This window comes from Akebia trifoliata, chromosome 3, assembly GCF_017979445.1.
Source record: "Akebia trifoliata isolate Shusen 1 chromosome 3, ASM1797944v1, whole genome shotgun sequence".
In the NCBI taxonomy this organism is placed as follows: Eukaryota; Viridiplantae; Streptophyta; class Magnoliopsida; order Ranunculales; family Lardizabalaceae; genus Akebia; species Akebia trifoliata.
The window spans coordinates 51,285,268-51,312,645 of NC_141377.1; the positions used below are offsets into that span (position 1 = coordinate 51,285,268).

Here is a 27,378-nt window from a genome sequence, read left to right on the forward strand (position 1 = left end):
AGAGGATGTTCGTGTGGGGAAACTCCAGTAAACTTATAAGAAAGATGGACTTTTTAAATTAGAATACATAATTTATATGAAAAGATGAAATAATTTACATAATTTCTCTATATGTAAAAAGTACAAAAAACTTCAATCATTTAGAGTATGGATTCGTAAAATCTATTGGTTCCGATTCTTATTCGGTTCGATTCCAATCGAATATTGAAAATAAGGATGCAAAATCAAGGTTTTCGATTTTGGTTCAATTAAATGGGTACCTATCAAAATAGTTTCCATGGGGTATTTTTAGGTCAAATGTCCTAAATAAATTTTTACAGTTTTAATGTTTTGCCTCCGACGAGTTAACTCGGTATTCGAGACGAGACGAAATACAAGGTTCTAGAATTATGAGAGGAATCCTCCCCATCACTTCTCTCATTCGTTGTCTGTGGCGGGAAGAACGTTTGCGTCCTTCGTCGAGTGCTTCTCAGTTTCTCTAGCAATGTACGCTCTAAGTCGCCGAAGCGCTTCAATTTTCTGTCCAAAACGTCTTCTCTCTCGCAGCATCACCACCTCTCGCAAAGACTTCTTCTTTACTTCTGTAGCTCCACAGAATGGAGAAAGCGGACTCTACGGCTTCGAAATCTTGAAATCTCCCAAAGGTTTTCGACGATTCGTTGACGAAGCAATCGAGAGGTTGAAAGAACGAAAAACAATTCAAATTTCACAAATTTTAATTTTAATTTTTCTATTTACCCCCACTAATTTCACCTTTTTCACTCTGATCAGATCTTCAGAACTCGTTTCATTTGTATCCAAGATGCCTCCTTCGATCGAGATTGTTCGAGCAATGGACGAGATATCGGATACAGTAGGATTCGATGATTCCTGTTTTGTATTTGAATATTTAATTAATTTCAGTTTAGTACTAAGATCTTCGACTGTAATATTTGATGTTTTTAATTTGTTAGGTTTGTTCTGTTGTCGATTCGGCCGAACTCTGTCGAAATACTCATCCTGATAGGTAACTATTTCATATTTATTCGTTTTATGTTTAATTTGCTATTGTTGTGTTTCTTTTCTTGCTAGATCTTCTACTTTTGTATTTTTAGGGAATTTGTGGAGGAGGCTAACAAGGCATCCATGAGGATACATGAATATCTACATGTGAGGTGACCGCCAATGTATTGGGTTTTGAGTTTTCTTTCTAAGAATTTTTTTTTTTCTGCATTTTAATTTGTATAAATATGTTGAAGTATTGATGGAAAGATGAGTTCGGCCAGATTAGTAGAATTGCAAAGAAAATGCTAAGTTCATCTTCACAAATCGATTTGTATAAATATGTTTCTTGTGATGACTGAGCTTTTGTTAATAACATATTGCATTTCTTCTGATGCTGGCATTGTGTACAGTTTCTAAATACAAATCATAGTTTATATGACGCGGTGTTAAAAGCTGAGCGAGATGGCTCTTTGCAAACAAATGAAGCTCAAAAGGCAGCCCATTCTCTACGTGTTGACTTTGAGAAGGGAGGAATCCATCTTTCTGCAGGCAGTAATCTCAACACTTACTCACTTTTAGTTCCAATATGGCATGCATTTTATCTTTTATTAAAAATCTCATTTTCATTTTACAGATAAGTTGGAGCGAGTTAATCAGTTGAATATTAATATTGCTCGGCTGTGTAGAGAGTAAGTCCTACTTACTTTAACTCCAGTTGGTTAGCATTTATGATCAATTACATGGTCTCAAAGTTATGACATCCCGAGATTGCAAATTGCAAATTGCTATGTTTTTGGTGCGCGTCTTATCCTAATTCCCAAAATTATGAGATCTTGTGAATGATTGCCGTTCTCTAGAATGATCCAAGAAAATTAATGTATCATCCGTAATTGGAGATGAGAGATCAAATGCCCTTCGTTGGTTACTCTAAAACCTGATAACTTCCCAATATCAATTGCCCTTTTGAAAAGTCTCCCTAAGGTCTCTGCCACAATCTAAAAAAGGAACAAGGATAAAGGATCACCCTGTCTCAAACCCCACGAACCCCTAAAAAATCCCATTGGACTACCATTAACTAAGATTGATAAGGAAATGTTGTAATGCATTTCATTATCCATTCTAACCATTTTTTCCCAAAGCTCATTCTTCTCATCATGTACTCTAAGAAGTCCCAACTCACGCGATCATATGCCTTTTGCAAATCAATTTCCCCTTCCAACCCGCCCTTTTTTCTCTTGTCCTCGAGTCAATACACTCATTTGCTATCAAAACTCTGTCTAGAATCTGTCTCCTCCTAGTGAATGCCCCTTGCTCAGAGTCAATTAAACTTTTCATAACTTCTTTTAATCTTGATACTAACACCTTTGGAATAATTTTATACACTAATGAACATGGCTCTGACGGGTTCGACTTCCTAATCATTGAAACTTTTCTTAAAGCCAAAGTTTGATGAAAACTTTCTTTGTATCACGACGTTCTGAATGGCCGCATACTTTTTTGTTAGACAAAGAGAAAAAGCTCAAGGAATTGAACTTTTAGGGGAGGATTTGCCACACCAACAATTTTCTTAGAAACAAACCCAAACACCCTTGCCGACCCTAAAATCTACCATTTAATGGAAGTCAGTAAGCACTCTTTCAATACCCCTTTACAAAAAAAGTTTATCAATTGATTCCCTAGACTCCTGGGGATGGAAGAGAGGGAAACAAAGCACATTGTAATTCTCAGAAGTGTATGACAGAGAAATTTATACCTCCAAGAGCCCAACTGCCTATCTACTCTTTCACTAGCAATATCCCAACTAGATTTAGTCCTATAATTTACCCCAAACACTAATCCCAGATAAATAATGGGAAACATACTCTTCTCACATTCCAAGGCACGCACAAGAAGATCAAGGTTGTGGCATGGCTGTCAGATGCATTTCTTGCATTCCATTTTCATACAGATTTATAGTATTCTCTCGTGCATTATGAATTTATAACTACCATTGCTTAATGTTTATAATGTATTGCAGTGCATATGGATTACCTCTTTGTTGATTTGGGTGAGGTTTTTATCCATTTTTGGTTGCATTAGGTTCAGCGAAAATATCACCATTGATCCAGGTTTTGTGGATATATTTCCTGCATCACATGTTCCAAAAAACATACATCATCTTCTTAAGCCAATTTACCGATCTATGTCTGGTGCATCAAAGGAATCATTGGGGTTAAGAGAAAACATAAAAGAAAAGGGATTTCAGATAACAACAGATCCGGGTACACTGTCCTCCATACTACAATGGGCATCAGATGATGAGGTAGCTCCCATATGGTTTTTTGTAACACTTCTGTTTAATTTGATATCCTTGTTTTCCTAAATCCATTAATTGTAATTTATGAAGTGTGTTGTTGATGCACTGACATGCTTGTAGTTTTCTTTGAAGTAGAATTATTGGTTAAGTTGCATTTCCTACCTTACACCGAGTATACATTGTAAATAACACTGGGTTCCATTTAGAAAAGAGAGGACACAAATACAATGTTCTGGATACATCCCTCTTGGTTTGAACTTGTATACTTGACTAACAAACATTTACAAGTATGCCACTGGTTAAAAAGCCAAAATTCCTATTCTACCCTTACTCTTTTGCATCTAATGTCTAAACTACTATTGCACCTAATGTGTGATATTAAAGTTCTGTATTGAACACTAACATACATGGCTATCTTTCCAGGTTAGAAAGAGGTCGTACATCAAAGGAAATTCTGTTCCACATGCAAACCTTCATGTCCTTGATGAGCTTATTGCCACTCGTAATGAACTTGCGCAGGTTATTTTTCTAATGTATAATGTATTCTTCACGATCATACAAGCAATGTCAAAAACATATCATAAAATGTCTTGCTCATATTCTACATGTGAATGGTTTCACTCAATAAACAATAAGGATCTGATATTTGTATGTTTAAATACTATCTAATCTTCTAATTGTAGAGCGTATGTCTGCTCCGCCTTTGGGGGTAAAGAAACCCTACTCTTATAGCTCCTATAATGGTCAATCCCGTCACAAAAGCCAGTGAAATTTAATTTCATAATCTTACAGATGGTTAATTGGGTATCCATACATGGTGGCATTTTGTAGGATGCCTGGAGTAGATTTTCTTTTCATTCATTGGAGGGCCAAAGGATGATTCCTTAACTGAAAAACTTTTAGGGTATTCATTCATGTTAGTCAAGGAATAGGAAGGAGAGTATCAAAATGAATAATCTTATTTATAAATAACAAATTTACTGATTTCAAAACCGCCTTATTCACTCATTAACCTTGTTCAGACTTCAGATTTATAATTATCGTTTTGTCCTAGGATGTCTCAGTCTCATGGGTGTGGTTTGGTTTGCTGATTTTCTTCTGTAGGAGTTTAGTTTGAGTGGTTTAAATCCCGTCTCAGTCAGGAAGTGATCTCAGAATACAGCCCAACTTCTCTTTCAAGTTTTGTTTCTCTTCACATTTTTTTTAATTGATGGGAGTTAGAATTCTTATATTTGGTCAAAAGGGACTAGAACGTAGAATAAATGGACAGAGGGATTTTATTGGTGATATTTGTTTAATCTTTAGTAGCATCTACTGAGTAAACAAAAACAGAAAAAGTCCTGTTCCATTTCTTCTTGACAAGAAATAAATTAGTCCCCTTTAGTGCCTGTGAATTTCTTCTTTCTCAGTTTTCCTTTTATTTTTATTTTTGGATATTTATTAGTTTTCATTTGTGAATCATGAATATAATATTAGAATCTGCAAAATAATGCTTTTACATCCAGAGAAGACCTCGAGGTCTTCTATGGCAGGGGGAAGTTTAGCAGGAAAATCTAGAAAATACTAGGGATGTTTCTAAACCATCAAACACAGAAAATATACACATATGGTGGAATGTATGGTATCTGATCATACATACAAAAACTCCTAATAGATTGGAGGGTCGACAAATTATTGTTGAATTATTTTTGAGTGTGCAGGTGAATGCTTTTAAATTCACATGACATTGATTTGTGTGGTTCATAAGCATAGATGTAGTAAATGTAAAGATAGAATTTATAAATATTCAAATTCTCAAGGAAGAAAATTTTGTGACATAATCTTGTTTGTTCTGCTAATAAATTTAATTACGCAGTACTTGGGGGATAGATACAATCTAATTTTCTACAGCTTTATTTCTTCAGTTATACTGATGATTTTATTTCTCTGGGCATTTCAAAATCTACAAGTCTCTCTCAGACTATAATGGTAGTATATATGCAAAGAGAAAAGATGTTTATTTGATGTTATAAGCTGTTGATTTTCCTCCTTGAAGATTGGTGCAGATTATGGGGCATAAATCTTTTGCTGAGTTTGCGTTGCATCCAAACCTTGCTTCATCACCAGAGGTGGTGATGTCTTTTCTGCTTGAGTTGGGCAAGATCGTGAGGCCTAAGGCTGATGAGGTATTTGCCTTAACAGACATACTTTTCAGGTGTGAAGTTTTGGTAGTTTCTTTCAAGTTGTAGATTACCTTACTTTTTTGCTAATATGGTCTGTCTCTCTCCCTCTCTCCCTCTCTCCTTCTCTCCCTTGCCTTGTAGGAGTTCAAGACAATTAGGGATTTTAAGAAGCAAAAATACGATGAAAGATGTGTAGATTTGGAGCCATGGGATGAGGCTTACTTCACAGGGATGATGAAGTCTTCTGCCTACAACTTAGACTCCTCGGTAAACTTCTCCACAGTTTTGAACGTTATCTTACTTGGCATGACTGCATGACACACTTAGTAGTATCTTAACTGTAATATGCTGGTGTTCTCCTTCAATGCTCATTCCATTCTTACAATCGTTAAGTTTGAATTTTTGGATTTGTTGAAGTGCATTTTGTTCTTTTTATCATTCTTTCAAGATAAATCTTGCTCTTTCTGTTTGGAACAGGTTGTATCATCTTACTTTCCCTTACCGCAATGCATTGAGGGTTTGAAAGTGCTGGTGCAGTCATTATTTGGTGCAACATTTTATAGCATCCCTCTTGCACCTGGTGAATCATGGCACCAAGATGTGCTTAAGATGGCACTTCATCATCCCGAAGAGGTACATGTGCTTCTTTATTGTGAATCTACAATAGTTGTGATTCAACAACTCATGCTTGGCTTTTGAACATTAGCTTGTCAACTTGGGGCTACTTCTAGGATCAGTGAGCTATCTTGAAGCAAATATAACTTCAAAGCAGTAATTGATGATTGAGAATAGTGCTTTTGACATTTTCAGAATTGTAATGCCTAATAACCATTATTAGCTACTTACTGAAAATTGTAGTCAATTACTAGTTATCATAGCATTTATTACTGGGGATTTGATGTTTTTGGAAACTTTAGTGGCTATTTGGACTCAATTGGTGTTACTTTTCTATGTGAGCCAACTTTGCTTTGGTTTACTGTGGGTTTAGAGAGCCCACTTTGCACCCTGTAATTTGCACCATACACAAGATGTACTATCACAAACTTTGCTAAAAGCTGATTTTTTCAAGAGTGGTTTTCAGTTATTTATTTTTGCTACCTAGTCTTGCTTGTCCAAATGGGCCCTTATTTGTTTGGTACATCTATTCTTACTCTACTCTTATGCTCATGCTTGAATTGAGGGATTATGCTTGTATGCTCAGGGTGACTTGGGGTATCTGTACCTCGATTTGTACTCCAGGAAGGGCAAGTATCCAGGCTGTGCTCATTTTGCCATTAAAGGCGGGCGCCAGATATCTGAGACAGAGTACCAACTTCCTGTATGTTTGTAGCCCTTTTGGAGCTTTATCAAGACTATGGTTAAGTTCTTTTCTTTTAACTGTTATCTATAAGATCTGAATACCATGTTATCTTTCATTATTATGGACATGGTTCAGAATACTTTTCCATATTGGAATGTTTCGGCCAAACATATATTCCGAGATGCTGGACCAGACTAAGTTTGTTGCAGTATACATTAATGTTTCACAATGTTTACATAAGCATCAATTTGTATAGGTTTGTCTTCTATACACATCAGTACTATCAGAATTTATTCCATCTCTACCATGCTTAGGTCATTCTCAAGCTGTGTTCAGGCAGGCTTGCCCAGGCCATTGAGAGCACATTTTTGTAAGTCCATTTAAAATACGTTTTAATCACCCAAAACACATTTTTTCCCTTTATTTCTATATATATAGATTGGAAAAAATGAGTGAATGTTCCAGAATGTTTCATTATGTTTTGCTTGACCAAAACAATGAAATAGAACAAGGTTTCAACCTTGATTATGTGGTATGCAAAACTCTGGGTTTTAGTACATAGTTACGTTCTGTAGTGGACAGTAGTAGCTTTTTGCATTTTCTGAAAGAAAGCTACAAAATTCTGTTTCTAGCTGGTGTGCCCATAAATTGGTAATCTTGTCAAGTGACACACAGCATATGAAATTCAAGCTTGAGTTTCAACTTAGAAATTTCAGTCACCTAAAACCTGGATGGTGGTTTTTCATATTAGGAGTGCACACTTCCTGTGTTGTCCTTCGTATAGTTCTTATTGTTCTCTCAAATAGGTGTAGATATCATTGTGAACTCTGATTAGTCTTTCTTCTGTAGTATTTGAACAGCTAAACCTCTGATGTTGTTTGGGTTTATTAAAAAATGCTTGATGCCGGAAGGTTTTGCATTTCCATGGACATGTATTATCTATGATTTTGTTCGATTTTACACCCACGGAGTGATGACTTTCTAGGTATAACTCTAGTTATTTGCAATCACGCTTACTTCCATATGGTGATACTGTAGATTGTAGCCCTTGTCTGTAATTTTTCGGCACCACCCGGTTCATCAACTGCAAGGCTTAACCATTGGGAAGTGGAAACTCTTTTCCATGAGTTTGGGCACGCTCTTCATTCCCTGCTTTCGAGAACGGTATTCTATGTCTAATTCACTACTAAACATACAAATCAATTATCCATTTTGGCCCCCTCTCTTACTAACATATATTTTGTTGAATCCTGTAGGATTACCAACATTTTTCAGGGACCAGAGTGGTTCTTGATTTAGCTGAAACACCTTCAAATCTTTTTGAGTGAGTAGCATGCTTTGATTACTGTGGTATCTATTTCAGCCAATGAGATTATTTGGGTACTTTGTATAGAATGGAAAATGGTTGAAAAATTTAGCTGCTACTTGTAGCTGTTTATAAATTATTGTTTTGAAATTACTACAAGACACTTATCAAAAAAATTACTACAAGACAACACCATGCGATTCGCAAGTAGATCTCATTCATCCAGGTGAAATATTCCTAGAAGCTAACTCTTGAACCCAAAGAGGCTACTATTTTCCAAAATGTTTCTCCCTCCCCCCGCCCCCCCCCCCCCCTTTCACTTGAACTCTTAAGTTTTGAGCAAGGTACTAAATTTCAATTTTGATGTCTATTTTGGTCAGTTTGGAGATGGAAATATTTCGACGAGTGTGGAAACTAATATGATTTTCATGGAACTATGGAAATCATGGAAACATTGAGGAACTTTGAATTGAAATTTTAGGAAATCATAAAACACATTTATAAATCATCAAAATACGATAGACCATCATATGGACTATGGAGTGGAAATGAAGATCAATAAGGCTTCACTACATGTTTTAGTAGGTATTTGAGATCTTGACAGTGAAAATAAAACTACATTCTACTTGGTAATAAGAAGAGTAATGCCACCACGTTAGCTACACTCTTCAACAAGTAAGACACTTGCTTAGATGAACAAATTATTAAATACTGCATTCGTACGCTATTATATATATATATATATACTTTTTAAATATGGATGAATAAATTATTCATATATCCATCTTATAGAACTTGACCATTGACGATTTTATGTGCATTGATTATATGAACATGCTAATATGTCTAGAATATATCAGTCTAAGATGATATAGATACCAACTAATTATATTTCATTTCTACTAATGGATGAATATTATGTCTATTTTATCAATAAATATTATTATGATGTAACATATAAGTTCTTTCTACAAACAATTTAAAATTGTAGTTTTTTTTTTATAAATTTTATTAATATTTAAAAAATAATTTTTTCTGCAAAGATATTTCGGTTTAATTTACTATTTATTGAAATATATCTACCAAAATCTGGTATTTTCATCATGCCTAAAGTTTGATTATTCTGGTCAAAATTTGGTATTCTCCAAAATATTTCTATTTATTTAATACTATGGTTTTAAGTAAAATATGCTTCTTTTGTCAATTTCAGATATTGACATTTTAAGTTTAGACCTTGTATTGATTCTGTTGATTTTCCCAGGTACTATGCATGGGATTACCGAGTCCTGAGGACATTTGCCAGACATTATTCAACTGGTGAAGTAATCCCTGAGAAACTTGTAGAGTCAATGAAAGGTGCTAGAAAGATGTTCGCAGCAACTGAGCTGCAACGTCAGGTTCACTGCCAGAGGCCCCAAACTCGTTGTATTATTAGTTTTCAAATAATTTCTTTCAAAGCATATCTATATCTCTATATACAATCACATGCATGGCAGAATTAGTCATCATCTAGACTACGGAAAATGTTGGTTGAGCTAGTAAGCAAGATTTATGTTGTGTCGTGAATCTTTTTTTTTTTTTTGATAGGTACAGGGTTAGTGGGTTAGTAAATGAAATTGGGTTTAAGGGGCTTTGAACCTAGGACGTGGGAACAACACTCCACACGTCTTAACACTTGGCTAAGTTGGCACTTCATGTTGTAAATCTTAACTATTTGATTTAAGTGCTTATCAAAAACAGAAAAAGAAAACTGTGATTTATGTTGTGAAGGGTGTTCTTGTCAATACCCTTAAATATACTCGATTAGCAAATTTGTGAGGGCTTACCGTCCATGTTATTTTGAGAACTAACAAACTATTGGGTTTAGTGCAAAGAACACATGAAAACTTATTCTTCTCAAACCCTAGATCTTCTTATTCACATTTTCATCTTGGTATCTTTGCTTGGACAAATCATCACAGAAGTGGAGAGACCGTTGTATAATCTTTAGCTTGGACAAATCATCACAGGGGAATAGGATTTGTTCAGCTGGCTCCAAATTTTTAGGATAAGGCTTAGGACCTAATTGTTTTGTCAGTGTTTTATTGTCCAGTTTGGACCAATGGATATTATGTTAACCATTAAAATAAGGCAATTTGAATGGATTATATGGATCAAGAAACTGTGCAGTGTGGCAGACATTCATGTCAAGCGTATAAATTCCCCATGAATCAAGCATATGCTACCTGGCCCAGGCCATGAGGGGAATTAGATATGGTTGGCATCTCGTATAATCTCTCTCCAAATCTTTGCTAATTAATTCTGATTCATTTTCCCAAACTCATCCTAGTGTTTCTTAGAAGTGATACTCTTTTTGAGACATGCTTCAATGGAAGACATGATCCTAGATAGAATTTAAGCAGTTACGAGATTTGTAAGACTAGCCTCAAATATTTGGGATATTAATTTGATGATTATGATGATCACACAGTTCTCTTTGTGTTCTTTATGTCGAAAGATTTGTAGTCCCCTTACAACTATCTTAGGTACTGAACATTATTGCTTGCATGCCTTTCAGGTTTTCTATGCTTTGATCGATCAAGTGCTTTTTGGGGAGCAATCATCATCCTCACCAAGAGATACAATTTCGATTGTTGCTGATCTGAAAAAACAACATACCAGTTGGAACCATGTAGAGGGCACTCATTGGCACACTAGATTCAATCACCTTTTAAACTATGGAGCAGGTACGAACTTCATTCTTCTTTGTTACTATGTTTCTGTCCACGTCTACAATATCAGCTGATGGTAGGCACCATAAAGATACCTGGACTACTATTCTGTAATGTGATTTTGTAAAAAAAAAAAAAATTATAAGTAATTAGACATCACAAACATAAGATGGTAGAAACGAGTATTTATGATGAGAGACACTAACCATCTAATTTGTCTCACTCATTTTTTAGTTTCAAATAATATTATTGCAAGTAGTCCAGAACAATTGATAGACTTTGGTGGGACATACTGAGAGGGAGCCTTTTAAATTTTCTCATGAGTTGCTCATTGGCATTGGTGCAATATTAATATACTGTATTAATTTCTATATGCTTATAGCCAATTTTGTGCGGCTTGTAGAATTAGATTTTTTTGATCGACCAAACTTATTTTTATTGAGTGAAGGTTACTATAGCTACCTTTACGCCAAATGCTTCGCTGCAACCATATGGCAGGAGGTATGCATGGAGGATCCACTATCACTGGCCACAGGATCCACTCTTAGAACTAAATTCTTGCAGCATGGAGGAGCAAAGGATCCATCGACTTTATTGAATGATTTAGCTGGAGATCGCATTCTAAGATATCATAATGGAGGTATAATTCCCAACTTAACCTGCCTTTGTAAAGAGATGGACCTCATGAAAGATCGAGAATAATGGTCCCTCTTCTAGCACACACAAAGTTTCCTATCTATTGCAGATAACCATTGAGATATCTGTGTTGGTTGATGCTGTCAACGGTGGAGCTGTTTGTCGGAAATTTACGTAGGAATGTGCCTTCCAAGAGAGACTTGCAATTCAATTGATGCTGTCCATTGGGCTCTTCAGTGTCCAAGGTGGAACCATGAAGGTCTTTTCATTGATAAAAATTGCCATATTTTTGCTAAAGATGTTTGATCGATTACGGTAATTATATATGTGCCCAGAAAGCCCTAGGGCATGGGACTCTTGGTTTTGGTTCCTTGCCAATTCTAATTTATTTTTATTTTTTCCTATTCTTTTTGTTTAGGAATTTCATTATATGCATCATCATGGTTAATCAATTGATAGGGCTGTCATGAAGATTGGGATTTAATATGATTAGGCTAAGATTATATCAGGTTTCCTGATATGTTAGTTCATTTTTATATAGGATTACTCCATTTTCTATATAAATCCTCTATTAGGATTCATTGTAATTCAACCAAAAGAATCAAATCCAATTCCATTCTTTAAAGAGTCGTGATTTTCTGACACTCCCCCTCTGATACATGCCCCCTTACATGGCATGGGTTAGAACCATAGATTTTTCCCTTGGGATACACAATTGTAAATCTCCATCAATATGTACAGTTGTGTATCCCAAGGAAAAGAATATAGGGTTCCAGCACATGCTACAGCGGGGAGCGTGTGTCAGAAAATCGTTATTCTTCTTTATATTATATCGAATTTGTTGTAAAAAATAATATGTCAATTTAATCCCATGCCCTCGAATCCTGAAGCTTTGCACAGATCCATTCACCTACCCTCGGCAGTTTCAATTAGACAATCATAAACTTCACATTTGATAGATTGAGCACCATACATGATTAAATAGACATTTTTGTTTTTTGGTTTTTTTTTTTTCTGAGCCGTGATAAATTGATGTGGAAAAACATCACAGAACCATTTTTCCTTGTGCATTCCAAAGAAAAGAACCAAAAAAAGGTAGTTCATTCCTCGTGTGACTCTAACAGTTGATCTATTTTTGTGTATACCGAAGAAAAAGATCATGGTTCTGTGACCTTGCCATGTCAGCCGCATAGATTTATACAGCAACAAGGTTGGTTTAGTGGCCACCAAGTTTCAGACACACGACCAAATGGACCAAATCTATCGCTAGTTTATTGCCCAGCCTGTTTTTAATGAGATCAGCAACTTGGTATTGGCGAGAATTGAACACGGGTCAATGGTATCAACATCAAAAGTGTGATTAAGTAGACTTGCTATAAACACAAGAACGGTCAATTAAACCCCCCTTTAAAACTGAAGGTTTCTCTTACATCGCTTTTTAGTAAGTTGGCCACTAGAAATAGAATTCATGGGATCTGCAATGTGATCACAAGTGTGTTAGCTATATAATCTCAAGAAGCCAAGGAAAATAACAGAAACAGTATTTCTTCAAATAATAACCAAATGTATATAAAATTTACTACATTGAAGAGCACGGATGAATCTTCTAAGACTATCCATGTAAGCAAAATCGGATTGAAATACGATCATGAGATAACTAAAGAAAGTACCTCTGGAGACTGGTGTTAGGGATCATCACCTGCATGCTAGTGATGTGTCATCTTGAGATTGGGGATGGAACTTCTACATGTGAAGATCCAAAATGGTTCAAATACTGATCCCCCCCGGTTCCTGGATGATAAATCATAAAAATCCTGGAAAATTGGAGATCCAATTTCCACTCTTTTTTTTTTTGATATCGTGGGTATCCCCACCCTTCGGGAGTGACTAATCTCAGTCACACACACACCACCCCCTCGGAAAGTCTTTATGTTTAACAAGTTGAGTCGAATGTCAGCTAGACCCTGGAGGGTGGCCCCAAGAAATTCATAGCTTCGTGGGGTTTCAAACACTTGAACTACTCTTCCTGAGGAGCTTATCAAGACTCAGCTCGCCACTAAGCTAACCCCTTGGGGTTCCAATTTCCATACCTATTCCAATTAGATGAGTTAGTATCAATTCCACTGAAGCTAGGAGCAGAACTGCTCTTTTTCTTAGCTCCTGGGGTTGAAAATTGTAATCTGTAAAGAGTCTCCTTCAAGCCTTACTATTTTCTTCCTTATTTAAGTTTAGATCCGCTTATTATTGTATTTGCAGGGGTTCAAGTACCACTGTACCAGTATGAAAGTATAAATATAGTACACAAGCAAACATGCAACAAGTTTCCTAAAAGCTTCAACCTTGACAAAAGTAGGAATAAAATTAAAAAGAAAACTTTGAACGCAACATGCAACGATCAAAGTTTCCTTTACATGATTGAATGGATCATGATATTGAAGCTTCTCCTTCCAAACGTATCCGCTTCGGACCATTTTCTTCCTCTTTGCCACTTCCATTCCAAACCCTCCTCTCCTCGGCCTCCACTGAACACCTTTTGTAAGGTTTAAATCCTATTCGACGAGCCTTCAGCTTTCCATTTCCAAACTCCATGGTCATCAGCCCCTTTTCCGCATTTTTGTTAATTAATCGCTCTCTCTTTTCCAAGCCTGAATAATCGGGACGGACTTTGGATGTCTTATTGTTGAGATTTAATTGTAATGTATCATCTTCATCTTTCTCATTAGACATCTCCTTTCCTTCTTCGACACTATTCCTTTGATGACTTATGTCCTTTGGTGGTGAGAAATTCTGTGGTAGAATTTCCCTGGATAAGAGGGCTTCGAATGCCATTCGTCCCTGAGAAAGCTACAAAGTTAGGTGACAATAACGGTGATGAATGATACAAAGGATATATTCAGGAAAAAAAATAAAATTCAATTCAAAGCTATTTGGGTAATAATAACCTCTTCTGAGACCTCTTTCCACGACTCGTTTGTGCTGTTGGTGCTTCTGCTTCGACGATTGTTATGATCAACAGCCGGATGGCTTAAATCTGGATCTTTCAACTCATGCTTCTCTAAGGTCTCTGTCTCAACTTCACTGCTAGATGATGTGTTAGAGCCACAGGAGGAGCGAACCGCCTTTGTTTTGGTCTTTTCTTTGGTTGAGTCATGTTGTTCAATGATCGATGCAGGCTTCTGCTCGTGACCAGCAGCTTTTAGTTCGTTACTATTTGACCTTGCACCTCCACTTTCCTCAGAGGCCGATGACGTCAAAACTGGCGATCTAGAAACTGAATGCTGAGGTTTTGGGGACTCAGAGAAATCTAGATCTTGTGGATTGTTGTCTTTTCCTTCTTTGTTGACTAATGGAACTTGGCCAATATCCGATGCAGAAGGGCAGGTAAATCCAGGGTGGTGAAGAGGAAGAGAACACAAGGGCAACATTCCATGAGCGGCCCACCATGCAGTTGCAGCCGCTACTGTAGCAGCAGCAACCGCAGCCATATTTGGTGATGGGCTCATGTGTCTTAATGGGAATCCTCCAGAGGTTTCTCCATTTGTGCAGGGCCAGAATGAAGCAGCAAGACTTGCTGCCATAAGGGCTGCCGGATTTTTTATCAGCGTAGACACAATGAGACTCGTAAAAGTGGAGGAGATGTTGAGAAATGATTGGTAATTGTCTTGGTTGCTGAGGAATGGAGTAAAGGGAGGAGGGGAGGCGTTTGGCAATGATTGATGAACGGAAGACCATTCAGTAGTTGAAGAGGCCGTTGGATTTGTGAAAAAATTCGGATTTCCATAAAAGAAGGATGATGGATACATATTGCACCGCTGAGTTTGCATACATGTTCCTTGGTTCCCATCCACGATATGAACAGGGACATGCCTTGGGCAGCTCCGGTTGGTTTGTACTTCATCCGTTGACGATCTTCCAAGTTTTTCCGGTTTCTTTGGTTCATTTGTTCTCTCTCTGTTTTCCAAGTTCGGTGCTTTATTCGAGCCATGGTCGCTTATTTCGTTTTTTGAGGGTATAAACTCCCTGAAAGTGCAAGAGCTTGTGAGTACAGCAGATGTTGGTATGGAGCTTTTGCTTGCTAAAGAGATGGAAGCCTCTTGGAAAAGGGTAAGGACTTCAGAACCATTGCCCTCGTCAAGAGTTTCTTTTGCTTCCACTAATTTTTCAGTTCCAGCGTGTTTCTTCTGGTCAACATGTCATAAGCGGAGAAAGTTAAACAAATATGTTATACAAATGGCGTAGTTGAACGAAAGATGAATGTACCTCGGGAGATGGGTCATTCTCCATGCCCTGCATTTGTTTTTCAGGGTACAGAGATGAAGCTGACGTTAAGTGTTTCCCGTCATTCACTTTCACCGAAAAAGAGGTATGGGCCCTTGTGTTGATCTTACGAGGATATGGCTTACTTGGTTTTCTTTTAGGGCGTGGTGGTGGAATTTTTATACCAATAGAACCTTTAACATGAGCCTCGCCTTCCAACTGAAGTAAATTGTTTGTTAGGGCTGAAACTTTGGATTATGCAAGAGTTTTCAGATTAAAAACCATCATAGGCAGAGAAATATAGAAATAAAAATTCAACTAGGACTGCATGTAAACTTGTCCATTGAGCTAATGGAATGCAAATATCTCAATCTCAGTTACTGCAAACCATGACGGGCCACGATAATCTCTTTTCCAAAGGAAATGGGTTAGTAGTATTCTTGAATACGGACCAATAAGTCCAGGATTGCAACAATGAAAAAAAAACAAGAAGAAACCTACAACGACCTTAAAGCTCCTGCACCAGTAGAAAAGGATGGACATAAGAACCTCATGCATATGATGCTCATTCCCTTCAAAGACTGTTGTTCCACTCCAACCAAATACAACAACACAGCAAATGGGGTTAAAGACAACAAAATTCTTTATTTATTTATTTATTTTTGAGAGAGAGAGAGAGAGATTTCATTAAGACACCAACCTTGAAACAATTCTAAGAGTGAGGATGGAAAACACCAAGAAATACTAGACAATGAAAGGAAATGAACCTACACCTCTCTTGAAAAGGAGCAATGAATAAGGATGCGATTGACCAATTTTCCAGTTGATTTATAAAAAAAAGTATGAGTTAACCAAAGATATTCCCCTAGTCATGAGGTTGTCCATTGTTAGAAGTTTTGCAAGACTAACTGACCAAATGAGAAAGGCAATCTTGGATAGAACTTTTGGTGAGGAGATCACTATGCCACCATATGGGGTATATCAGAGGAGGACAATCCCTTTACGGTTGTTGTGGTTGGGTGATCTATATATGGGCATAGTTCGAGAATTTCCCAGAGCATTAGAGTTAGAAGACCCCATTTTTTAAAGAAAACCCCACATTGGAAAGTTTCAATGGGTTGCTTTTATGAAGCATGGAGGGTCCATTGGGCCATCTTATAGGATTAGGATTGTTTAGTTTATTAATTTTCAGCTAGGGATGTTTTTGAGATTTATTTTCCAACCATGGGTTTTTTCACTATTACTATAGTTTTAGGGCTTATGACTAATTTTATTAGGTGTAAGGAGTTTTCATTAAATGGTTTATTTGTTAGTCAATTTATGTATTAATCTTGACCATAGATTAGTTTTAATAGCTGAGATTAGTCCTAGGATTTTAGAAAACATATAAATACTTGTTGTAGAGATTCTTTTTAAATTAATGAAGAAAATTTACAGATTTTTTTCTTAGTTCTCCAAATGATGGATAGTGTGACACCAAACTTGGTGTGAATCTAAGGTAAAGATTCTAGTTTCCTACTCAAGGTACTAAGTTTTTTCCTACCCTTCTTCACCTTTTTTCTCTTAAAATCTGAAGCCTAAACCCTAGATTTACCCAGCAGCACCTATACCTTGTTTTCCCTACTCTTATTCTTCTTATTTACTTTTAAACTTGATACCTAAACCCTAGATCCACCCCAACAGCACATATTAAACCCTAAACCTTATTGTTACCTTTTCTATACTCATTATAATTACTGCTGAACCTGGAAAGCACCTCTACTACCCACCCAAACCTCACCTACAGGCCTTAAATCACTGCTGAATCCATCCTAGACCTCTTTATATATCAGCTGAACCTTTAATAGCCATCTAAACATTAAATCAATCCGCCCAGCACTTTTTTTTTTTTTCATGCAACCTAACCTATTTCGACCTAATACAAACCTGCTGCCCCATATTTAGTCCTAGTCACCCATTCTGAATCCTATTCTGTCCAATACCTCAAAATCGGCTAGTTTTACACTGAACCTTCAATTTATACCTTTCCCAACTTTAATCATCGAGACACATTAATATTGGTTGGAACCCTAAATTTGTGAAACTCCTAACTTCTTTTGGATGCGTCGTTCACAATTTAAAGGGTTTAACATTGTAGGATTGTGATTAGGTCTCGAGCCAGTTTTAATCATCTATTATATATTTCTTTTGTTTGTGATTGATTGAGCTTTATTTTATACTTTGAATTGCCCCTGTTAATTTATTCTTGATATCAAACTTAACACATTAGGTTAGTTTTCACAGTCCTGCATCAACTTTTGTACTTCAGATGGCAATATTCAGGAAGGAAATTCGATAGAAGGATTTGTAGACTTATAAAAAGATTCAACAAAAATACTTTATTGTTTGCTAGTTTCCTAGTGTCAAATGTCCATCAAAGAGTTGATCCTTTTTTTCTTGGGTGAGTAAGTTGGACTTGAACCCACGACCTCAAAGTTGCTTTGCAATGTGTCAAACCAACTGAGTTATAGGGCTAAGCCCAAAAAGTTGATCTTGACTGGAGATATACAATCAATCAGGGCCTGTTTAGTACAACTTCTGGTACTCTTACTAACTTTTGTAAAAAGACTTTTATTAAGAACAACTTTTCAATAAGTGCATTTGAATTAGATAAATTCATTTGGTAATGCTAGTTATAAAACTAATTTTTCAGGTTATATAAAATAAAGGAGAATTGACCAAGGATGAAGAATGGCGCAATGCCAAGGTCGCTGATTCTTCCCAAGTTTAAGAACTTTTGATGAAAAATAAAATTTTCTGCGAAATCTATAAAATTTCATTACAGGCACCTAAAACCTCTTATTGATATTGAACCGTGAATCGAAGAACCAAATTTTGAAAATGCATGCACATAAACAAAAATTTCTGGTCCCTTTGATTACAAAATCTCACCCATCGCACATGAAAGAAACAAACACACAATTCAAACTAATTAAAAAATATTCAATTTATCAGAAATAATCATAAACAAGATTCCTCGCGAAATAATCATAAATTGCTAATTTAGGATTTTGATTTAGAGAGAGAGAGATGGTGGAAGTTGGAGATGATGGTGGGGCTGGAACCTTATTGTCAGAAAACATTCTTTCACAAGAAAAACTCCTTCCTTGGTAAGATTTCAAATCTTACTAAGGGTCATTGGACCCACATGGATTACCGCATTAGCAATCCAAATCCACAGCCTTTTAGATTTTATGGAAAAACTCAAATTCGAAAAAAAAAAAAATTGAGCTTGATCAATGGTGTCGAAAATGGACAGCTACCGAATTCCCAAAACTCCCAAGAATTAAAATTCAAATTCAAATTCAAATTTTTTAGAATTTCGCCCTCACAAGTCTGTGGCACCGAATCATGTTTTTTGTTCAAATCTTACTAAATTAGTTAGGCTAGACTAACACCTTTTACAGAATCAAAAACAAAGAAAAGCAACATAAGTTTGGAGAACATGGGTTTTGAACCCATGATCTCTTACACGGTAATGAGGTGGGAAAGTTACTTCCCGTTTGAGCAAAAAAAGTAGAAGTCACTCTAATTTGACTTCTACGTTAAGAGTTTAATTTTTATAATTTACTTGTTTATAGTACTTTTTAATATTTTAACCAGACATGTTTTTATAAAAAAAATTCATTTTTTCAACTAAAAAGTTGCAGAAGTACTTTCAAGAAGATTTACCAAACGTAGCCTTAGCCTAGAAGCTCAATTGTTAAAGATTCTTCTAAAGCCAAAGGCCCATTAAGTTTGGTTCCCCAGATTGCATCATGTACCCCTTAACTAGGGTCTTTTTTCTATTACAATAAAGTGAATAATCTGGAAATTGAGATCTAACAAGAAGAAAAGCCACATCAACAATTCTTCCAAATCTTACTCTAGACCCTTTTTGTTCTTTAAAAGTAATCCTTTTATGAAACTCTGGTAGAATATTGTTGATTCGTATCCAAAGGCCACATCCATAAGCTGCTGATTTTGAACCACTATCCCTCACAAAATGACCAATCACATATGGTTTGACCATTATATTTCCAATGTGAGAATTCCTTTACCACGTTCATATGGTCTTATCGAAAAATATCCTAGCATCCATAGGAAACGATAGGATAGCCATCTGGTCTTAGAGCTCCATCACCCCCAAGCTCTTCAGTTAGGATCTCTACTTCCTTAATAGGTCTTTCTAATCAATCACTTTGATCAAAGTGAAGCATGTGTAATGCAAAACATGCCACATGGAGGAAGAAGGCCGATGCAAAGTTGATCAAATGGACCCGAACCTCCTCAATTTATTTCAAGACTTGGACTTGTTCCTATAGAAATCCACATCATCTGCGTTGATGCCATTTTCCTCCACAATCTCTCCTCCCTTAAAGCAGCGTCTAGATTGCAGACTCAGGCCTGAATAAAGAACAAGGGTTACATAATGTTGGTGGCCAATGTTAAAACTTCCAACCTCCTATTACATGAACCTTGATCCTACTTGGGTGTTCCCAGGAAGCAATGTACTACAGGAGAACCTGAATTCAGCTTAGCCCAAGTGATATGCCCCTTCCCCCAGCCATGCAAACCTACCAGGAAACAATGTTGTTCACATCCCCAACCCATGTACGATGGAAATTGACACAATCAAGTATCATCAGAAAGTGATAAAAAACTGATGTTGGAGAAGTGAGCCTCCCATTGGCTAGATAGTAGAAATCAAACCAATATGCACATAATACGTTTAATCTGGTTGTTAGATCACGTGAACTTCCTTACGACATAAGGATGATTCCACACCTCATTTGTTCACACAAAGTTATCCGGAGACCTCCATTCATTTTTGAAGAAAATTTTACAACATTTTAGTCTCCTTCAATACATCATGGAAGGTTTGACAAACCCTGACCAAATCTATTTTGTTTTCTCCAAAACCATCAAAATGTTGCTTGTGGTCCCAAAATCAAGTGAGATTCGTTTTCAAAAGTCGTCCTACTATATTCCTTCCATATTCCCACACATAAATAACAAGGAAAACTCTTCCACTAGATATTCACTTTAAAGCCAAATGGTTCACTAACTAACAAAAGAAAATATTCTACATATCCCTAGGAAATAGCAAACTCATGTAAAATAAAATCAAGGGACACTTGAGAATTTACCTAGTTGTTCTATGAATGTTCTTTCTCTAAACACATCATGCCCTTGTTAATTGTTACAAAGAACTTTCATTTAATTACAATTTCGTCTAACACAATGGTCCAAATATATAAGCATAGTTGGATCAAGCGCTTTCGAAATTAATTAGTGACTATCTAAATTCCTAGTTATGGCATTGGCAACCTATTAGGTCAGATTTCGGAGAAAGTTACAATCAGTGCCCCTACTGACCAACTGGTACCTCAATCTATGATAATTTATGGTATATAACATTTGTTTAGTAGCATGATAAATATTCAAATCAACATAGTTGAAAGACCAAGTGCAACTGACACATTGTTACTGTGATAACCAGTATTAGTATTCCCACCAATGGATTCAAACTAATTATATCTTAACCAATGGCTTCTTTACTAGTTCCATAGATTTGGGTGGTCAAGGTGACCATCCCACTTAAAATACTACAGAACATATAACAGTGACTCATGATATCGCTCTCTCTCCCATCTAAAAACAAAGTCCTCAAAGAATAGATCCTGAAATTCCATATGTAAGTTAGACCAGAAAAAATAGGAGTATTTTGACACTTATGATGATGTCTTGCATTGAGCTCGCTTTGCTATAAAAAATGGCCCCATTTCTCTCCTTCCAAAACCCTAACAAGCAGAAAATGGTAAAATTTTCCACGAGTATCCTACCTTCTGTAGTAAAAAACATGTGATATCAAAGATTGGGTAAAGATCCAGCTGATTCCAAGAAGATACAGAAATTGGGACTAGATTATCAAAGCTAATCTACAACGTATCAAGATATAATTAACTAATTCCCCATTTGATTTGCCCATTGAACAATACTCTTTCCAAATGCTGCATCTCAGTTTTTAATTATTTCAAAGACAAGAAGCATGGCAAAACATTCGTCAACAGTGCCACATCTCAGTTTTTTTAATTATTTCAATTTTGATTGAAAAGCTTCTAAGCAAATACAATCTTCAAGATTAACATATATGTATATGTATATATTTGACATGTGTGCACATTCTGTCAACAAAAGAAAAAGGATAAATAAAATATATTTGAGATTAATCATCGATAGACTTTTTTTTAATCATCAATTGTCAGTTATATAAAAACCTGAAAACAGTTCTCAATATTAAATAAGATAGGATAACTTTATAAACAGTAAGGGAATTGATTGCACAACATAAAAATGAGGAAGATAAATATCTAAAATAATTCATAACATTTCTAGAAATGCATAAATCATAACTTCGGTTCATAGACTCTATAGTTTAGTATAATCTAGAAAATCCAAGAACAGCCTTGACTATAATATAAGAAAATTATAAACAGGTATAATAATAGACCTTTGAGAAGAACTTCTGCGCATGACTTCTGATCTGCACCGCTGTTTTTGTCCCTATATGTTCTGCACAACATAAAAATACAGTAGAAAAGAGAACGAATAGATCTCCAAAGTAATAGAAAATATATATCAACAGATCATTCTGAGTAATTCCTGACACGAAACACCAACAGATACAATTATACAAATCCAAAGCTCAAAATACCAAACAATTGATCTCCTTCATCACTTCTATCATAAAATCAACAATCCTTCTGAAGCTGTATACAGTGGGGTAACTTCAATTCATCTTTTTATGCATTAAATCAAAACATAGAGAAGTAAAGGTACAATCAAGAAAATAACCTTCTATTTGCTGCCAAGCTCGCCCATACAGCTTCAAAGCCTCTAGGAACCTGTTATGCTCTTCCTCTGTCCATCTTTCCCGTTGCTTCGTAATCGTGTATGGTTTCCTTGTCTGCCATTGGTAACATTTTTGACCTCAGAGTTCCACCGAAAATAAATAACCAGTTAAGTGTCTTTTATCCCCATTGTTAGATGGGATCTTAATCTAGCAGTTAGACTAAGTTCCCCTTTTTGTATGGAATTATTTTACATTAATTGAGTATTCTTCTTCTAGGGTTTCAAAGAGACAGGGTGGAGGGGAGTACAAAGGTTTCAAGGCTTGGGTTTGATATTAAAACTTGAGTGTTTATTCTCATACTATTCTTTTTTTATCTCATTGTGTAAAATACTAATTCGCCGGTGGATGTAGGCAATTATTATTATTATTATTGATCAAGGGACAGGCGTTGTTACAAAACCACAAAAAATTGTTTTCTTCTCCGTGTGGTCTGTTTCCTTGGTTTCTTTTGTGTATTATTGTGCTTAACAATGGCAGGGTTTTCACATTTCCAGACTATGCCTACATGGAAATATTAACAAATAAGAACGGTCCACGAGGATCCATGGTTTAAAATATCATATCAATTGAATGTTTTGGTTCATGAAAAAACCGATACGGTATCAGTCAATACATTCGATACAAACTGATATATTCTGATACAAACCCAATACAATCCCGAAACATTGAACGTTTCAGCGTCAATGTTTTATATTGGTCTTGGCCGATACCGATATGTATCGACCGATCCATTCCGATATTTTAAACCATGCGTGGATCAATAATTAAAATTAAAAAGATCAGAGTTAAAAGAGTCCGAGTCACCACATGGAAACAAACTGAATTGCACGATCCAAACTCATGTGACACAACACAGGACTTTACTGCCACGAATTGAAGAAACTAAGAAGTTACAACCTGACAAAGGGTGATCGTAAGGAAACCCATGATCACATAAACAAGAGGTTCTATGCAAACGAATGATAAAATCAGTAAGATACACATTAATTCCCATTAATAAGGTCTCCTAAAACTACTTTCTAAATTAAGCGTCAGAGAGGTTGTTACAGGGACCAGCACATTTGTTTACTATCTGAACTGCGTTCAACTTGAAATTCACAATTCCTGGTCAGTTCAATTAAGTAAAACTAAGGCAATTATTATTGAAGTTTGTGTGGTCAAACCAGGGCCTCACACGGACAACATTGATTACTTCATTTTTTTTATTTATTTATTGAAAGTCAACATTAAAAAAAAAAACAGAGAAGAGGAAGAATTAAATCACCTTGAAAATTACATCGTCTCCGGGTGAATATGTGCCCATAGCTGGACGTTCTACTTCAAATCCTCTTCGATAAGAAAAATATACCGTCGCCCCCTTCCATCTCTCTTGACGTTCGATTCTCGAGCAGATCTTGCTGCGTCACGGATTAAACTTCACAAGTTAATTTAATTTTACTACACAAAACAGTATCACACCGAGACGAACGATTCTGATAAGTTCCAATCAACTATTTTTCAAAATCCACCACTACAGAGACAATTCTGATTCTCTAAAATCAAAATAATTGCAATAAAAGTACACTCATTCCTTATTCAGAATTCCTCACCGAAACCTTCAAATTAAAAAAATAAAATAAATCAGTACACAATAGAGATCCACATAACGAATAATTAAAAAAGACCTAGAAATTGAAATTTTACCTTCTGAGACCGCCATGGAAGGATTGAAGCTTTCGTTGCTGAGAACTTCACTCCGATCATGCATGGAGTGAAATCCTCATCTGAGATTGGCTTGAACCGTTGATCTCCGGGAGTATTTGATCGGTATCTGAACCAGTTCACTGAACTACGAAATCCAGTAAAACAGAGAGAGGGGAGAGGAGAGGAGAGAAGAGGAGAAGGAGAGTATAGGGTTCTCTCAGCGAGAGAGATTTGAGAAGCAATTTCAGCCACAAACATTTATTGTGGACTTATTTTAAGGGTTTTTAACTCCATATTTATTTGAGGCTGGCATGAAAGGAAATAAGAGAGATAGGGTTCTCAATTGGAAAAAAGTACTTTACATCTATGTGACACGTGGCAATTTGCTGCACTTTTTTGGAAGGATAGAGAAAAGTGTAGCATTGCGGGACCCACAATTCGATTTAGCCACGTGGCTTCCTGTTAACCGTTCGTATACCGTACTTTATAAACGTTGTTTCGTATGTTTTTTATTTTTTATTTTTTAAGTAGCCTGTAAACGTGGTTTTCTCGACCGCCACGTGGTTTTGATACGGTTTTCTCGGGATTTCTGTCGCAAGATGCGTTACATTTAACGGAAAGAGTTATGTATGGGCTGATCTCATCCACAAATATAACAAAATATTTTGAAAAAGTTTTCACTTGAAAATTTGATTATTTTATTTTAATTTTTCAAGGGTGGGAGCGATTGAGTTTGCTGATCAAGTCGTTCCTTATAATCTCTATATGCCCCCCGTTGAAAGTGATGATCCTACTTCATAAGGGGTGGAGACACCTAAGGTGCTGTTTGTTAAACTGAAAAAAATAAGTGCTGAATAGCATTAAGCGCTGAAACTTATAAACGCTAAATTTAAGTGCTAAAAAAGTTATTTGTTTAGATGCTGAATCATGTTTGTTACACATTGCTGAAACTGATAAATTGTCTTTGTTACCCTTACAATCATATGATACATTGTTTGCATGTTTTAAATGCTTATTTATTATCAAACACAATAAAATATATTATTTCTTATAAAATTAAAATACAATTTATTTTTAAATAATAAATAATACTCAAATCTTCAATTTATAAATAATAATTTCTATTTATAAAAGCCCACAAATTTCAAATTAAAAATAATAATGTCATACAAGTCACCAAAATTTGAAATCAACTTTAAAAAGAACTTAATTTTTTATGAATAATTTTCGATGGAAATGAAGGATGTGTAATTATAAAAGCACCCTATGAATTAATAAGGGCAACCCACACTATAGCCATTTTTTGTTTTGTTTTATATGGATTAAAATTTTTGGAATGACCAAATTTTTAGTGAGGATAATTTATATGGTCTAGAGATCATCCTCACCAAAAATCAGTTTATTTTGAAACTTCTAACTCGTTAAAAATAGTTTTCAAAAAAAAAAAATGGACAATTTACGATTCTTGAACTTGTTTTGATAGGGTTAAAAGTTTCAAGATGTGCTGATTTTTTGTGAGAATGATCTCCTCATTGTAGAGATCATCCTCACCAAAAATCAACTCATTCCAAAATTTTTAACCCATATAGGACAAAATAATTTAGCTATGATGTGGGTTTATTAATTTGTGGGGTGTCTATATACTTATCCATGGGATATAAGAGGTAATATCCTTTTAAGAATAAGGGCATAGTTGTCCATGCTCAAAAAAACAAAGGGCATACTTGTCCGTGTTGAAAAAGCGAAGTGCTTACCGCTTCAACACTTTTTTTCAGCATCAAAATAGTGCTGAATTTTTTTCACTTATTTTCAGCAATAAGCACGAGTAAACAAACACGCTATTTTGACAAAAGTGCTGAATTTAATTTTTTTCAGCAATAAGCACTGAAAAATAGCGCAAACAAACACCACCTAAGTCTAAAAAGAAAAAAAAATAATCTAAATCTATTATGTTACCACAGGAGAGGATCAAAAATCATGTACGCATGACGTTTTTAAATTATAAAAATATATCTTGGATAGATCTATTTGTAGAAACCCTCACAAATTGCACAATCTTGAAATTTCAATGTAAGAAAAAAAATATTTCAAAAAAAAAAACGAAAAAGAATTAAGAGAGAGAAACTTAATAGTATGTTTGCAAAATACTTTGACAAATGATTTGGCGTGGAAAACTATTATTTTTTAGTGTTTGATAACAAAATAAACTTAAAAAGGTAGAGAAAGGATTTCCCGTTTCAAGTGGAAAATCTTTTCTCACTCTCCCCTCTAAGAGAACGATTTGCCAAAAGTTAATTAAAAAAATATCATTTGTTCTTTTGAAAACTTATACATCTCTTGCACATTGCATTCTTTGTAAAGAGATTTAGACAACATGCTTAGTTGTTGCAATTGAATACACAACTCCCTTGCTTTATCCACTTAACTAACCTTACTTTATGAATCAAGCTAGCATGACAACCTTTCTAACAAATCTTACTATGGGTTGTTGGACGCGCATGGATTATCAAATTGGAAATCCAACCTCACAACCTTCTTGATTTAGTGAAAAAACTTTGATTCAAGAGCAAAAAATTTACTTTTGAACTTGATCGATGGTGTTGAAAATGAGTGGTTATCAAACTCCTAAATTTAAAACTCATAGTCATTGATGAAAATTAACTTTTTTTTTTTTTCAAACTGCTTAAATTTGTTTTTCCTTAATAACCTCGTAGTATCAAATCATGTTTTAGAATGCCAAAAATTGACGTAGTTAGGATCCACTCCAAGGTATGCTAAGTAGTAAATAAATAATATCAATCTAAATTTTATGATGTGGATCCCCATTCCAAGGTTTGCTGAGTAACAAACTTGATAAAGTAAGGTTCCTTTGGAGTTGCAAGAACTCCAAGGGAGTTTTTATTATAAAAATGCAACAGTTGGGTCTACCAATACATTTCTCTTCTTCGTGAGCTGTATTGTTGTTAATAAATCTAGCCTTACACATTTGTGTATAGTTGTTGATATTAAGGTCATTGAGCTCACCTTGTGGCATCTAAAAATATGATCCGATGCCACATGGGCGTAGTGGAAAAAAATTTCTATGAACATAGGGGAAAAAAATATAAGG

At 35.5% G+C, this 27,378-nt stretch overlaps 2 protein-coding genes across 7 annotated transcripts; one reads left to right on the forward strand and one right to left on the reverse strand.

The window, feature by feature from the left end:
- The first annotated feature begins 411 nt into the window (after positions 1 to 411).
- On the forward strand, positions 412 to 15,411 carry LOC147407800 (mitochondrial intermediate peptidase, mitochondrial-like). 4 transcript variants are annotated; one of them, XR_015176895.1, is made up of 18 exons: positions 412 to 678; positions 772 to 853; positions 954 to 1,006; positions 1,095 to 1,149; positions 1,395 to 1,533; positions 1,619 to 1,673; positions 3,064 to 3,286; positions 3,704 to 3,799; positions 5,326 to 5,445; positions 5,584 to 5,709; positions 5,920 to 6,075; positions 6,644 to 6,760; positions 7,781 to 7,906; positions 7,999 to 8,066; positions 9,310 to 9,445; positions 10,606 to 10,774; positions 11,258 to 11,399; positions 11,505 to 15,411. XR_015176895.1 is itself a non-coding variant. In XM_086436549.1 (18 exons), exons 1-18 carry the CDS (start codon positions 485 to 487, stop codon positions 11,513 to 11,515), a joined length of 2,118 nt encoding a protein of 705 aa, XP_086292675.1. In that variant the 5' UTR covers positions 413 to 484; the 3' UTR covers positions 11,516 to 15,411. The 4 variants fall into 4 exon arrangements, 3 of the variants coding, with proteins under 3 accessions (XP_086292676.1, XP_086292675.1, XP_086292674.1); XM_086436549.1 differs by having other exon boundaries at positions 413 to 678; positions 11,208 to 11,399; XM_086436550.1 differs by lacking the exon at positions 11,505 to 15,411 and having other exon boundaries at positions 11,258 to 11,406.
- On the reverse strand, positions 13,591 to 24,506 carry LOC147407801 (protein LATE ELONGATED HYPOCOTYL-like). 3 transcript variants are annotated; one of them, XM_086436552.1, is made up of 7 exons: positions 24,270 to 24,506; positions 23,851 to 23,983; positions 22,529 to 22,640; positions 22,185 to 22,246; positions 15,656 to 15,871; positions 14,338 to 15,576; positions 13,591 to 14,230 (listed from the first exon to the last, which is right to left on the reverse strand). In XM_086436552.1, the coding sequence occupies exons 2-7, from the start codon at positions 23,887 to 23,889 to the stop codon at positions 13,820 to 13,822; spliced, it is 2,079 nt and encodes a 692-aa protein (XP_086292678.1). In that variant the 5' UTR covers positions 23,890 to 23,983; positions 24,270 to 24,506; the 3' UTR covers positions 13,591 to 13,819. The 3 variants fall into 3 exon arrangements, with proteins under 3 accessions (XP_086292678.1, XP_086292679.1, XP_086292677.1); XM_086436553.1 differs by having other exon boundaries at positions 14,338 to 15,573; positions 23,851 to 24,181; XM_086436551.1 differs by having other exon boundaries at positions 23,851 to 24,181; positions 24,270 to 24,505.
- Positions 24,507 to 27,378: the final 2,872 nt, after the last annotated feature.

Coding starts and splice junctions, on each gene's coding strand:
- LOC147407800 (XM_086436548.1), top strand. CDS start 485: ATGTACGCTCTAAGTCGCCGAAGCGCTTCAATTTTCTGTCCAAAACGT. Junction 6,076..6,643: donor CACTTCATCATCCCGAAGAG/GTACATGTGCTT, acceptor TTGTATGCTCAG/GGTGACTTGGGGTATCTGTA. Junction 8,067..9,309: donor ACACCTTCAAATCTTTTTGA/GTGAGTAGCATG, acceptor TGATTTTCCCAG/GTACTATGCATGGGATTACC.
- LOC147407801 (XM_086436552.1), bottom strand. CDS start 23,889: ATGGGCACATATTCACCCGGAGACGATGTAATTTTCAAG. Junction 22,641..23,850: donor GAGACGATGTAATTTTCAAG/GTGATTTAATTC, acceptor TACCAATGGCAG/ACAAGGAAACCATACACGAT. Junction 14,231..14,337: donor GGAAAGAGGTCTCAGAAGAG/GTTATTATTACC, acceptor TAGCTTTCTCAG/GGACGAATGGCATTCGAAGC.